A 16,636-nucleotide genomic window follows, 5' to 3' on the forward strand; every position below is an offset into this window, starting at 1 on the left:
GTTTTAAATTGTTATACAATCACAAGAGCAGGAGTATGAAAAGTGTTCTTATTTTGTTATTTTATTGAAATTTTTTGGGTGTTATAATTGATACATGTACTCATAATGTTCAGGCCCTTAAATAAATACTTCTGAAAAAGATTTTTTCATAAATTTTCTCTCTTCTGCTGTATAAACCAAAGTTTTTCATAAAGTTGCTTCAATTTTTCATTCAAAGGTCTTCATTAATCAAGATTTGCCTATGCAACTAAAAGTTCTTGAGCAGAAACCTTGATGTGGCGCGCAGGGATGTTTGCCCATAATACCCCTCTCTATTATTTAATGACAAGGATTTTCATCTTTTTAAAACTTGGTAAAAAACTATAATTTAAAAAAAACAACACCTACATGTATGATCATTTTTTTCAGATTTAAAACTTAAATGTATAAAAAAACCTAGTAGCTTATCCTATACCTTATCTTTTCTGCAATTTTAAAGTGAAAAGATATAACCGATTCTTCTGTTGCTTCCTAGTTTTTTCAATTTTTGTCACATAACTTACATGGCTTGTATTATTGCTTTTGTTATATTTTCTCTTTTTTTTGTATTTACATCAGCTAAATTTAGTCACATCATTTGTAGGCTATAAAATACTTTCATATACCGGTACTTGAAGTATAATAATCATTACAGCATAAAATAATTATTTGTTTAGCTGAACTTCATCTCACTGCGTATATGTATTTATAACAGTGTCCCAGATATTTGGAAATAGGGTTTTCACCCATAGATTTTATAAATAGAATGAATTCAGTCTTGAAATGAGGTTAAATAAGTTATACAAGTTCAAATGATGGGTGCTTTATTTCTGTTGAAGCTGAACACTTGTATTTATTCATTAAAACTGTTAACTGTCTTGATTAACTTTAACTGATGTTAACTGACATCTTGAAACTGTCAAAAATATCAACTTTAATATCATACCTGTTAACTTTAAAAAACTGATTTTAACTGACATCTTCAATCTAGATTGTTTACGCAATCATGGTGCCTTAAAGCAGTATTCACATTTCATTTTTTGTTCTGTCCCATCACCGTCAACAATTTCTCACGAGGAAAATTATTTTTCCCACTTTTGAAAGTTTTTGTTCAGTCACAGACTTTCCTTCATGTTTTGGGATGTCAACTTGCTACTTTCAACTGCTGCATACACAGTTTGTAACAAAATCAATACCGCAATTATTCAGCACATATTGGCTCTTGCCTACTTGGTTGGAAAAAGTTTGCAATCTACTGATATTACGGTGCATCAATTGCCGACGTCTTTCAACCTTCCTTAGACATTCTTATTATGCATCATGATTGATACTGAAAGTACAGATGTTTATAAAAACATGCATATTGTTAATATTTTTGTCAGATGACGTATTTGCTATGAAATTTAGTCCGAATAGCGTTTGAATAACTTGAATAACTGTTTCCTCCTCTGTCATCCAGGTGCTTGCTAACTTTCAATACTCTGGACCAGCAGATAATTGAACTTTCTAATGAATACAAATGTCACCGCGGTATGATATTATTCCATAGAAAACACTGAGATCAAGAATAGCATTTTTTATCGAGGCTTGTATCATACATAAATAAATCTAAATAATTTGCGTAAAAGTCAAATTGGTCGCTTTTTAATACGCATAATGAATTTCTGTGCGTTTATCAACATTTTAATTGGGTGAACTACGCAGATATGCAGCTTATTTGGGACACTGTTATAATATCACTGCCATTTGCCAAAAGCATGTATTGCTGAATATACGAATAAATTAACCAAATAAACTGAATCCTATATGGGGCCAAGAGTTATGTAACAAGTATTGCATAAACATGCAGAAGCCTACCTCTTGTCATTGACCTTGAGAACCTTGGAGAAGGTGTCCAGCTCTGAAAACTCCATACCCAACTGACACAGCCGGCCCTTGTTGTAGAGCTGAAATCGAAACACATTTCATAGACAATTAACCCTTCAACACTTAGATATATATTTTTACGCATTTGTAGTTCCTTGGAAAGACCTTTCTTACTTGATTCAAGATTTAAAAGCTTTATTTTCAACCCTAAGTAACAGATGAGCAGCAAATAGCATAAAACCTGAACAGACTGCGAGTTACTCACAGGCTGTGCTGGTTTTATGCTGGCTGCACATACATTGTGTAGCCCAGGGCTCAACATTAACGGTTGTCCTATTGCACCTGGCAAGTAAAAGTTGGGTCCGGGCAAGTTATTTTATAATCTAGTTGTCCGCCCGGGCAAGTGCAAAAAAGAACAAAGAGCATTTAATTTAGACTTTCATTAGACTTTAATTGCAGTAATCATTTGTTAAATGTTAAAAAATAAAAAAGGTTTTGTGGTGTAACATTTTGATCTTTATTAAAAAATGTGAGGTTTACAGTTAATGTGATATTTCATGTTTGGGCAAGCGGCTTTAAGTTCAGGGCAAGTAGATTTTCTAAGTACTTGCCCGGCAGGGCAAGTTGGTTTTTCGCTTAATGTTGAGCCCTGTAGCCATTTTCACTTTGCTTCTGGGTGTGAAAGTGTTAATCAAAAAAATATACCCCTCAGAAGATGTTACTTGATTCTCGTGTGTTATTGTTGATAGTGCCAAGTATGCAAAACCAAAAGGTCAAAATTTAATAATACATGTTATTCAACTGTCTGATTGGTGATGATAATGATTATAACACACAACTCTATTTATTTTCTTAACCAGGGATCATTCACTGTGAATGCGAAGGACGTTGCTGTTGCTGAAGACGACAGCAACACAAATATGAAGATGACATGCAAGTTGATACTGTCAACACATGTTTATAAATATTTGTGAATATTGTGTGTGTTTGTACAACACTTTACGCTATTTAATACATATATTAATATTATTTTAAAAAACTGTGCTTTTTTATTCCCACGCTTTTCAGAGTAAAAGTGGGGATTATATGGTTATTTCCGCCATCCGTCCATCCTGGCCACTATCTCCTCCTACACTTTTAGCACTAGAACTTTGAAACTAACACACATGGTAGCTATGAGCATTTGTGCGACGGTGACGGAAATATGATCTGACCCCTGGGTAAAAAATTATGGGGGTTGGGGTGGGGCTGGTTCAGAGATTTTCCTGCAACCGCGATTCGAAAAAGGCTCATAACTTCTGATTCTCAGAAAATAGATCTGTCTGTGCGTTCACATCATGAAAATAGGTGACATGATGATATAAACATGTTCAGGGCCCTCAATCCATTTTAGGGGAAGCGGGTCGCTAACCATAGCAGGGGGATATTTCGCAGCGTTTTCCCTTTTGGGGGATTTTTTACTTACTATCTAATTATTACATTTGTTCATGTTTGCACTATATTCATTGCTTATTTCATAATTAAGTATGTTTGACAAGTTTAAATTAAATAGAATTGAGATATAATAATCATGAGACATCTATCTATATAAAAAAAAAATTTTTTTTTTTTTTTTAGGGGGAATTTTCCCCCAAAAAGGGGCAAAAAGTATACTTTTCAAGGGGGGGGATGCAGCCGAATTTCGGCCGTGGATTTGACAGATTGAGGGCCCTGATGTTCAGTGTGTATACCCCATCCCAATAGGGTGCTAATTTTATCAAATCTTTTAATAGTCACATAAATGCCAAAATTTAGTTTGAACAAATGACCAACATTTGTACTTTTGCAATTCTTTAACACTTGTATGTGTACTTGTTGCTCGAAAGAAGATTGTCTGATAAAACAGAAACCTCTGAAATTGTAAAAATAAAAGTTATAAAAAAGCGTAATCACTGTTCCAATTTGTAACAAGGGACAAAATTGTCACAAAACCACACCAGGTTTTCAGTTGAAAAAAGTCTGATAAAGGGAGACAATTAAAAATGTGTATTGTTAACCCCTTTGTGTGAAATTGATCTTGATTTCAATTACAGAAAAAAAAGAGGTGTGTTCGTCAGAAACACAATGCCCCCTATTGCACCGCTTTGAAATATTTTTTAAAAAATATATAAAAAATTGACCTTTGACCTTGAAGGATGACTTTGACCTTGAACTTCCACCACTCAAAATGTGCAGCTTCATGAGAACGCCGCTTTGAAAAAAAATAATTTTATGACCTTTGACCTTGAAGGATGACCTTGACCTTGAACTTCCACCACTCAAAATGTGCAGCTTCATGAGAACGCCGATTTGAATTTATTTATTTTTACCTTTGACCTTGAAGGATGACCTTGACCTTCCACCACTCAAAATGTGCAGCTTCATGAGATACACATGCATGCCTAATTTCAAGTTTCTATCTTCAATAATGCAAAAGTTATGGCCAATGTTACAGGGTTTTTTTCGGACAGACAGACAGACAGACTGACATACACACAAACTGACATACTGACCGACAGTTCAACTGCTATATGCCACCGGCAGCCACCCTACTGGGGGCATAAAAAGTCTGATAAAGAGAGACAACTCAAAATCAAAATGTGCATTGTTACTGATTGTTCATAAATACAAAGTTGTTTCAAAATCAATCTATTTTTAGTTGTGGCGACCTTGACCTTGGAGATTTTGACGTAATTCTTTCGCGCAACACACTGTCCAATAATGGTGAACAAATTTGCATAATGATTTTAAAATGTCACAATGAATGACATAGTAATGGCCTTGACAAGCTCATTTATGGCCATTTTTTACCTTCAAACTCAAATTGTGATCTTGACCTTGGAGATATCGACGTGATTCTTTCGCGCGACACATCGTCTAATGATGGTGAACAAATGTGCCAAATGATTTTGAAATCTCACAATGAATCACAAAGTAATGGCCCGGACAAGCTCATTTATGGTCATTTTTGACCTTCAAACTCAAATTGTGACCTTGACCTTGGAGATATCGACGTAATTCTTTTGCGTGACACACCGTCTAATGATGGTAAACAGATGTGCCAAATTATTTTAAAATCTGACAATGAACAACAAAGTTATGGCCCGGACAAGCTCATTTATGGCCATTTTTGACCTTCAAACTCAAATTGTGACCTTGACCTTGGAGATATCGACGTAATTCTTTCGCGCGACACACCGTCTAATGATGGTGAACAAATGTGCCAAATGATTTTAAAATCTGACAATGAACGAAAAAGTTATGGCCCGGACAAGCTTGTTCCGCCCGCCGACATTGCCAATCTAATAACCAGTTTTTTCCTTCGGAAAACCTGGTTAAAAATATGTTCAGTGAATCGAATTTTTCAAAGTTCTGTAAGCCTTATGCCTATTACAATTGAGTACTCTTAATTTTCGGTTGTGATGTCTTGAAACCAGGTAAACAACCCCCATAGTGGATGTCATTTGCGGGCGTGAATGGAACTATCTGCTTTGAGTGGTTAAACGCGCTGTAAATAAACAAATTTGGCATGGATTTAACTGGAGCTAGTCAACTCGTACCTAAGTCAACTCGTACCTTTGGTCAACTCGTACCCGATTTGGTCAACTCGTACCCGATTTTTGGTCAACTCGTACCCCCACTAGTCAACTCGTACCCGAATTGGTCAACACGTACCCTCCTAAAAATTATTTATATATATCAAAGACGTGAAATATGTTTTTGTATATGTTTTTGATATGAATATAGATAAAGGTTATAAACAAAAAATGTTTTTTTTTCAAAAGTAGACAAGTTCATTATTTTTCACACGTGTATAATTATAAAGGACGTTTTTGTAGGCTTTTTGTTTGATTAAATGTTGACTAATAACACTTTTATGACAACAGGACCGTCGGCGATTTGTTAAACAATTTGTTTGTCGTGCATCTAAAATGACACGCGCGGTAGTTGTCGGCATTTTCTTTGATAAAATGTTAGATTGTAAACACCGCATTATGACTTAACCAATTAAAGTTATGATCCACTTTGAAGTTAAAGGAGTATGTTTTTCTCACTTTTATATGAGTAAATCCCAAATTACTATATAAAGGCTTTGCAGATTGGCTTTAATCATTAATCATTAATAACTTGAAACTAAATACGGACTCTGTGTTTCGTGTCTTGGACTTAATTTCATTGATTGTTTATCGTGGATTATAATTTAAAAGTGTTTTGTTTAATTAATCTGCTTCATCATGGATGAGGGAAATAGGGACTGTGTTTGTGTTGTTTGTGGACATATTGTTTCCGATGAGTGTAAGGCCATTATGTGCGATGAATGTGATAGATGGCAACACAGACACTGTAAATCTGGTAAGTAATCCCTTTATTTTTTTTAAATAAGTTTCATTCGAGAAACGGACCTCTATAGAAGCGTAAACTGAGGAATACAAACCTTTTTTTTGTTATAACTGATGGTATTTACATCTTTATAATATATAGCGTTAGTACATACGTATATACGGTATCGGGTCCGCGACGTTTGTGAATGTTGGCAGCATGGGCTTTGTTGAACTGGTTAGTTTAATTTAATTTGTCAATTGTATATAATAAAAACATCTCAATAAAATATAACTATTCAGTTTTTATTATTTTATCATTATTACTAGCTATAATCATTTATAATAAACTATTTGGAACTGGTGAGTATGTAAAGTCTAAATTATAATGTTCACAATATAAAGTGCATCATTTTTTATTTTATATATAAGCTGTATTTATTAAATTTATAAATTATTTTTACATTAATATTTGTATTATAATCATTAAGATTATGAGATTTTGAGTGTAACTTCTTGCGTTGTTAATGGTTCTTTCATTCAGCAATATATAACCACCGTCTGTCAGATTATCTAATTTATTGTAATCTTGTCGATCCCTGCATAGGCAAATAAATTTAAAATTCATATAAACATCATTAAATCTCAATAAAAACATCATCAATATTCAATCTACTAAACTGATCAACTTCCAATAATTCTTGCGTGTATTGCGCTGTGTGAAGTAGCAACTGGCCTTCATTGATCAATGTCGATTAATTAAGAGATTAAAGAGATAACGGTCTGTGTTAATTGATTGATTGAGTGTCATATTAACCTAATATAGTTAACATTGAGAACAGTTACTAAATCATATAGAAATTAGTTATGTAGAATATGTTTATTAAGTTGAAACTATTATCCTAAAGAGTATACTAAATATTGATGCATGCATAAATCATGTTTATAAAACAGAAATGTGATTATAATTTTTTTTAGAAATTATCTTTAATATGATTTTTAATATGATTATAAGCGTATGAATAGTAAATAAATATAAATTATGTAAATGAAACAGAGCGGTATATTTTAAATTTTGTAGAAATTTGCCTCAAAGAAAATGTTCAATTATAATAAAAACATTAAGGTATAAGATTATTATTATTTAATTATATAAATATTTAAATGGTAAGCAGCGCAACTTAAAGGCCAATTTCGTAAATTATGTAAACGGTCTCCAAATGGATAGATAAAATGTCAATTTATATTAAAACTATTTATTGAATAAGCAAACCAAAATGACCGATATATATGATAAATTACGTCTTCGGTGATAGGTTTCTCTTCCGCAATTGACATAGTAACACGACTAAATGTACGTTAGAGTAAGAGTATCTTTGCTTGATGTATTAACTCAATACATTATTTAATTAGAATTTCATACGGATGGATTTGAACGGATTTTGTAATATATTGTTGATTAACTTTTGGACTTGGATGTATTGGACTTTGAAACATTATGTAAGGAACTGAATAAAGAACACAGAACTATCAATAGTTATTTCATTGCGGGCAAGAAGGACCATGTCCATCCGCCAGACCCCAGCGGAAGGCCCGTATTACCATAACCAAACAGGTAAACTAGTATGTCAATGTTAACTGCAGACTTCTTACGCCGAAACGCCATAAGACCCATTTTAACATGACGAGGCTATAAAAGTGTGATTTGAATTTGTCGAAAGAAGTTCGGATGTTAATCAAATAAAGACATATTAGTCACATATTCATCGAGTGAAATGTGTGTTATGAGTTTAAGCGAATATTGATATTTATTTCCGATTGTCGGGATATTGTGTTTGCAACTTTTTATAATTCTATTTCAGGCCAATGTTGATGCGGGAAACGACCTCTTCAAATCGGCACTGAAGATCGTCGATGCTATCTCCAATCGTGTTGTGAACTCTACAGACGTTGAAAAACCCAGAACAGACTACATCGCCCGTGTCGTCAACCGGACCCGAGAGAAGACGAGTGTAACGACATGGATGATAATTATTTTGCAATTTGGTATCATTTATAAAAATCATGCAATGGAAGAAGTTAACAAATATTTTACTGATTCATACCGTAAGATTTTTTCTTTTAACATCGATAATGATAGTTGTTAATAAATATATATTTTGAAAGATAAATGATTTCTATATATTTCTTAGATAATATAATCTTTGTATATTGGACATATAAATAAGAATAATATATATATATATATATATATATATATATATATATATATATATATATATATATATATATATATATATATATATATATACTTAGGTAATTACTTTAATTAGTCATATCGTACCCTGGTAAAAAAAAACATACAATTTATGTTAGTCTATGCCAAAATATAACTTTATTTGGTCAACTCGTACCTGCAATAAACATAAAAAAACATCAAATGCATGCAAACACCCATCTCAATTTGTTTCCATAAAGAACAAATATTAAAAAGGTACGAGTTGACCAATCTGAAAAATGACTAAAGTACGAGTTGACCAAATCGGGTACGAGTTGACTAGGGTACGAGTTGACTTAGGTACGAGTTGACTGGAAACCGATTTAACTGGAATAAAGGTGCAAAATGTGATCACCAATGCAAGCACTTAGGAACACTGAAACTGCAAAAAGTTAATCTGTAAAAACCACAAACCCATGCAAATGGTACCATTAAAGCATTATAAATGGTTTTTATTTACTTTGTTTTCCTTTTGTACTCTCTATCCACCATCATAAAAAACTGTTGCAATGTTGCTGGCTTCAAGTTTCGCAATCTTGCATTTAAGTTGCATTCCACCAATCTTTGGCTCATCATGATTTGTGATGTAGCCTATGTCAATAATGATTTTCAAATATTAACACTGTTCCAATGTTCAACATAAACATGTGAACAAGAATAGTGTGTTGAAACATAGCCGTGTTTTTATAGGGTTCATGCAAAGGATAAGTCCATAGGTTGCCATTCAGGTAAATTTAATGCGTTTTTGAAGTTTATTGATTGCTTTCCTTTATTTGTTACAAACGAGACCAAAGAACTGCGGTTGTGTTTATGAATGGGTGCATGTGGACTCCTAGAGCCGTCACAACAAACAATATCTAGGGCTCTGGGGTCCGTTTATATGGACTAACCCCTACCAACCCCACCCACACACTGAACAGTTGTCAAATCTGTCAAAAGTGGAAAACATAAAATGCATCAGTGTAAGAATTACCTTGTAATAAATATCAAATTGAACATTTTCTGGGAGAGCTTTAAGTTCTTTCCTATACTTAGAATACGAAGTTATAACTGCTGAAACAGCCATATTATACAATTTATCTGGTACCCATTCCAGGGCACAGGCGGAAGCCATCTTGAATTTTAGCAAATTTCTACTATGAGCCATCGAAACACTAAAACATATAAATAATTTAATTTGAGAAGGGTCTGGTTTCCTGCAGGAAATGATTAGCCTTTTGAATGAACAACTGATGGGATTTGAATCATTTAGAACATTAAAAAAAATGTATTAAACATGTTTCTGCACTTTGTCAAATACTTTATAACATGTGTCATTGATACAATTTTGAATCATCCCCGATGGTATACGGACTATACGGACCATGGACCATACGGCCCAGATAATACGGCCCAGATTAGCGGACCATACGGCCCAGATTATCGGATAATACGGCCCAGATTTGCGGACCATACGGCCCACATGTTTCTTTACGTCATGTACATTATTCTAAAACACGAATACACTACAATACTGTGCTACCATTGTACTTTGAATGTGTTAAAAATAAATACATGCTAGTATGTGTTTCGCTTTTGAAAATAAATAACACGGGAAATGAAATAGTTATTATTTCTCTCAGATTTTAAATTCATTTTAATGTTGTCATGCATCAACTATTTATGTAAGCAGTACACATCACGCAAACATTCACTTTAATCGACAGAATATATTTTAATAAAGTTGTAAATTAATACTTATTAAATTTAAAACATGCCGCGTGGTGAAAACAGTAATAAAAAATTATAACATAATTATTAAATTTTATACATGCCGCGTGGTGAAAACAGTAATAAAAATTTATAACATAATTATTAAATTTAATACATGCCGCGTGGTGAAAACGGCAATAAAAAATGATAACATAATTATTAAATTTAACCATGCCGCGTGGTGAAAACGGTAATAAAAATTTATAACATAATTATTAAATTTAATACATGCCGCGTGGTGAAAACGGTAATAAAAATTTATAACATAATTATTAAATTTAATACTTGCCGCGTGATGAAATATATTATAATTGCAATAGGAGTATGACACTCGAATAAGTGACTCGTACGTTTGTATATTGGATACGCCCTAGTTATATTGTGATAAACACAAACTAGTAAACCAACATTCTAGCACGACAAATGGTGCATGTTCAACAAACAACGAAAGAAATGTGTAATTCGGAAGTACATTTCAGGCGAATTCTTAAGTATTAAAATAGTTTATAGAATTCTTTTATAAAACATTACTATATACTTTTTTGATCCAATCAGAAATCACATTAACGTGAACATAAAACTTTATTGAAAGTTGGATTTTGATTCCCACTTAAGACGCTACATACTTTTATAAAGTAAAACAGATGTCATGGATAAGCGTGAGTGAATGTATAAAGTAAAAGTAGACAGATGGGTCCGGCATATATAAATATAATTTTCATGCATCGTCATTGAAAATAAAACTAAACAAATAAGACCGTGATAGCATCGAACTGTGTTATTTTTTCTAGAATAATTTAATGCCCAAGATAAAACGAACGGATGTGTGTTGTCAAATTACTTGTTCTTTGCACTCGTGATTTATTTAATACGCATCTTTACTCCCGATCATATTTAATTTGACAAATATATCATTATAAAATATTTGTATAAAAAGCACATATTCATGTGCACGAATATGCACATACATTGTTTTGAATCATCAAGTTAATTGATTGATCAACTCTCGTTTCAAATCAAATCAAATCAAATAAATTTAATTTTGAGTCGGCAAGACATATAACAAGTCACATAAGCTGCAAAGCTTTAGGACCGACTAAACAACAAATGTTAACAGTAAAACATGAGTAAAACAGCTAAAAAGAAAAAGTCATATACATGTTTAAGGGTGAAACACAGATTAGGACAATAATTACATGCAACGTTGAACTAAATTTGACAATATTTGATTTTCCTGCTGGTATTGCAAATGTGGGGGCGGATAAAGACTGTGGCATGCATATAGGTGCTAACTGTATTATTAAAACAAAAATGCACAAAAAGCTGGACCAGCAGCAGAGTCAGTGTATGACATAATATAATTTCAATAGAATACAAAAGCATATCAAAAATCATATCAAAGCATAAATAAAATAGAATAAAATAGGAGGCAATTAAAAACTGTGAAGGAAGCTGCTGATCTAGACCTGCAAGAAGGTCTCAAAACTGCAATAAGACGACAACGTAAGAAACTGAATTAAAAAAGAAACACAAAAGTGCGACAGGTAAAAAAGTGCTTAAGACGAATATCACCTCGAATCAGATTCGAGATGAACTGATCAGCAGCTTTCTCACAACAAAAACAGAAAAAAAGCATGAAACAAACTATAAGCAATCAACAAAATAGAAGCAAGAAACAACTATATTTAAACTAAAAGCAAACAAGAATCAAGCACAGGCAATCGAAAATAAAATACTTAATAATACATAAGCAAAGCAAAGACAGCAAAAGCAACTAATCACAGTGTGGCATGCTGCTCCAGAAAAAATTGTTCCTAAGTAACTTTACAGGCAGAACACTTACATTCTTTGCCATTCCAGTGCATCATAAAGCCTTTGAATTGGTTAAAGTTACTAGCTTTTCTGTAGCTTTCTGGTAAGGCATTCCATAGAGCTGGAGCCGCATGCCGGAAACTGTTAATACCATACTTAGTAGTCTTGACTTGGGGAATCTCAAGAAGATTGGTATAACTGAAATGATAACGAGAATCGTGTTTGATAACCAGGTCATTTAGAACAGGTGGAGATATACTATTTATAATTTTAAATGTTTCAATGGCCATAACTCTGGTTCTTCTAATATATAGACTGGGCAAATTAGCTTTTGTCAGTAATTGGTCATACGAACTGTTGTAATCGTCGTATACAAAACGAAGAGCTCTCTCTTGTATTTTTTTCAATTTTATCTGTGTTGCTTTTAGAGCAGAAATGCCAAGTTAGAGGGCAGAAACTGAAATTTGAGAGGATAAATGAATGGAAAATGGTCAATCTACTGAGACGACAGAGGTTTTTCCCTATTCTTTTCAAAATGTTAAGCTGTTGTGCTGCCTTACTACAGATGCTACTTATGTGGTTATCAAAAGTTAGGTTTGAGTCTAAGTTTACTCCAAGAAGTTTGACAACATAGTCACATTTAATTTTTGTGTTTCTTATATCGAAAGAGGGGTTTATAATCGTATTTCGTGCCATCAATAAGTATTGTCAAAGCCATTTTTATAAATTGAATATTGTTAATGGACAATACACTATACTTACAGCCAGTGGTTATTATGTAATGTGCATTGAATCCTACATAAATGCATAGACAAAATAATAACCATCGAACAAAGCATCACATAATTTACTCAGTGCCACAGTAAAAGACATTGCCGCCAACAACAGTACCGGTGAGTCATTATTGTTTAAATAACGTCCTGTGCAATGTCATAATATGTGTACTGTTAGTATACAAAATGCATTATGAAGAAAATGATTTGTGAAGTTGCATCGAAGAGCCAATCAATTAATGTGTCCATAAGTAATTCTTTTTTGGTTTTATTATAAAATTGGTTTGGCAAATAATAATGAACCTAAGGCTAACAAGAGATGTGTTTGTTAGAAACACAATGCCCCTACTGTGCCACTTTGAAGCCATATATTTGACATTTGACCTTGAAGGATGACCTTTCACCACTCCAAATGTGCAGCTCCATGAGATATACATGCATGCCAAATATCAAGTTGCTATTTTCAATATTGCAAAAGTTATTGCAGACACACACACACACAGAATGACAGACAGGCCAAAAACAATATACCCCCGATCTTTCGATCCGGGGGCATAAAAACAGTCTAGGCAGGAAGTGTCATCCCTGATTAGCCTTTACATACTTTGCTGATCTGAGACAATACTTTAAGCACATGCATTTAGCCCCGTTTTCAAAGAGACCAGCTCATAAGCATCCAGTGTTTCACTTTCTTACCATCAACAAGTTTGCCATGAAAGACGGCCGTTCCCGCTATCCTGCCCACAAAGTGGAAGTATGAGACGTGTTCCTCATTGTAAATGCCTGAGAGAGGGTTCACATGTAGTGTATAGTTGTCTCTGAAATGTGCAAAGTGAGTACATGGACCATTTTGCACTTTACATTTCCCATTTTTTAGTTTCTCAGTCATATTTTGGCCATCTACTAACCGGAGCAAGCTGGTTTAACAGTTTAAACTTTGAAACAAGAATACAATTTCTTAGTCTCTTTAGCATTTGTTTGAGTACAGCAACAATTTTAGTAAATGCAAAAAAGATAACAACAAAAATTACCTGCAAATTAAAAGGAAATATGATGTTCTCCTTTCAAAGTGATCTGTTAACTAGACATGTATCAGGTGAAAACTCACGTTGCTGAGTACTCAAACAGTCCGAAGTACGGGTTGAACATCTCTTTGGACAGCAGAAGAACCACTCACGAGCCACACCCCCATAGTCCAAGCCCGTCTCCCCGTCAAACTAAATCCACAATCTGCGACCAACCAGGCAGATTAAATAAGCAGTCAAAAAGGAGTCTCATTGAGTAACCAGTCTCATTAAAACCCCTTGCATTGAACAACAATTTGAATTGAGCAACAAGTGGCACTGAATTACCAGTCGACGTCGATCGCTTAGTAACAATTCTCATATCGTAAGCAGTCTAACATTGTATTACTAATCCCTTTGAGTAACAAGTATAAACGTTTACCCAATGCCTGTGAGTAACCAGTCTCAGTGAGCATGCAGTCTCAGTGAGCAACCAGTCTCAGTGAGCAACTACATGTAGTCACATTGAATAATCAGTCTGAACAAGAGATGTGTTTGTAAGAAACACAATGCCCCCTATTGCGCCGCTTTGAAATAAAATTTCAATATATCATTTGGCAGGATTAGAAATTATCTCCCTTTAAAAGCTTATTACTTCCATTGGATTGTATTTTTTGACTTTTGACCTTGAAGGATGACATTAACCTTGACCTTTCACCACTCAAAATGTGTAGCTCCACGAGATAATATGCATGCCAAATATCAAGTTGCTATCTTCAATATTGCAATAGGTATGGCCAATGTTAAAGTTTTCGGACGGACGGACGGACAGACGGTTCAAATGCTATATGTCACCCTACCGGGGGCATAAAACTAGTGATCAATAATTTTCACATCAAACCACTCGGTCATGCTTACTGTAAGTTAAGTGAGTTATGTTAAGCCGAAAATATTATTGAAGATCAGTTTATAAGCGAAATATAAATAATGAAAAACGCCCGTTCACCAGAGATGTCTTTAAAAACATTTATAGCACGAGGTAAAAAACATGGACAGTCATCCGCGGCGGAAGAGTCCGAGACTTAGAATTGAAGTTTGGCACTAATGACAATGGATTTCAATATGAGGAAATAAAAACACAATAATATCATTATAACATAGCTGTCCATAGCATACAATATTTTACGCATCTCTGTATAAATCTATTTATTTAACGATGGTATTATGTTTCAGTATTACTGCTATTGGTAAATACCCTCTGGCTGGAAACAGTCCATTTTCTTGGCGGTACAAGGTCCAAAAATCATGCAATTCAATCTAACACACGATTTCCACTTGAAAAAAATATTTGCGATGATAATCATAAGCCCGTCATTATCTTGGGTTACGTGCTTCGAAAGTAGAATGTGGTGGAATGCAATTGTTTTTATGAATTTGTACATTGCACTTTCCAGTGTTAACTGCTTCTTAATCCGAACATCACCTCATTGTGATGTATGGTACACTTTGGCTTTGGCTAGAACGAACGTATGCACTGCCTACAGTGGCACAGTAAATTAAACAAAATGCATTGTAAAACTATAATATATCACTATTAAAATTTGCACACATAATACTGATTAAACCATGATAAAAATTACATTTAAAGATAGTAAACAAAAACAATAATTTTGGTTTAATTCTGCTCATGGTTTAGGTTGTCTGATACGATCCGCTCAACGATTTGTGGAAGTGGCTGCAAATTATATTCTGGTACGACGTCGAAGTGGATAAAGATAACAATAAAGTATTGAACGCACGCAAAGGCACTGAAAAACTTAAGCAATGAAATTAATATGAAAATTACCGTTTTCTTCTTACCACTGCTATAAAAAATTATTTACTTCTTAAGCCTGAGAATTGTTTTGGCCTGTATTATATCCGTACATTAAGTGAGTATTGGAAAACAACGTATATGAATTGTAAAAAATGTTTCGTGATTGTCCCATCAGTAAATGGTATATTTCATTAAAAATTTGAAAAGTCGTGTTTGATTATGTGGCCCTATCCTTTCGTATAAAAACCCGACGGTATATTGGAATGCATAAGAATGTGAGTTATTACCGAGTTTCAATTTTTCTACACTCCTTATTAAAATGCAAACCTCCATATCAATTGTTGTTTATTTTAAATTTTACCACGACCGGCGACTTTCTTCTAAAGAAAAGTTGAGTTTTTCTGCCACAAACCATTGGCGGCGACTAATCTTGTGAAAATAGTCCGGATATCCTTTGAAATTGCTCAGTAAAATGCACGTACTGAAATGTGCACTCTAACAAACTTTTAACAAACAAGTAATTTCTGAATTGTGCAGTGCAGTCGATATATAGGAATCATGAAACTCAATACACACTATAAAGAGAGATTTTTTTATTAACAGCGATACAAACTTATGTTTTTTTAGTAAGAGGCAATTTACTTGAACAATACAGGACAATACATTCAACACAGCATATAACTTTAAAATGGTTAAAGCTGATGCGACTGCTTTGGAATGGTTTTTTGATAGCATTGAGTATAATCAACGCGCTGAAAGCATTGCAGTTGCTCGCTTTTTGAATGTATTTAATATTATAGTCACATTCCACGAAGTTCGACTTTTTAACGTAAGCCAATTTAATGACCACGAAAAATGCAAACACCAAAAAAAACTTTTAATTGTCTGCAATGGTGAGTTTATGCAAAAATATCAGAAGGAAATTGACATTTATTTACAATCTCTCATTATTTTAGACATGATTCACACAAACACCACTT

The 16,636-nt window shown here is 33.6% G+C and overlaps 1 protein-coding gene across 2 annotated transcripts in view; it reads right to left on the reverse strand.

The window, feature by feature from the left end:
• Positions 1-9,639, reverse strand: part of LOC127850286 (amyloid protein-binding protein 2-like) — a 34,660-nt gene extending 25,021 nt beyond the window's left edge. The window contains exons 1-3 of one of the 2 annotated variants that reach the window (XM_052383220.1): positions 9,473-9,633; positions 5,479-5,581; positions 1,876-1,964 (exon numbers count right to left, since the gene is read on the reverse strand). In XM_052383220.1, coding sequence (XP_052239180.1) covers positions 1,876-1,931 — 56 coding nt within the window. In that variant the 5' untranslated portion in view covers positions 1,932-1,964; positions 5,479-5,581; positions 9,473-9,633. Of the gene's footprint in view, positions 1-1,875; positions 1,965-5,478; positions 5,582-9,472 lie in introns of both variants that reach the window. The other variant, XM_052383210.1, reaches the window with a different exon arrangement.
• Between the last annotated feature and the right edge of the window lie 6,997 nt (positions 9,640-16,636).

Source organism: Dreissena polymorpha, chromosome 1 (assembly GCF_020536995.1).
Source record: "Dreissena polymorpha isolate Duluth1 chromosome 1, UMN_Dpol_1.0, whole genome shotgun sequence".
In the NCBI taxonomy this organism is placed as follows: Eukaryota; Metazoa; Mollusca; class Bivalvia; order Myida; family Dreissenidae; genus Dreissena; species Dreissena polymorpha.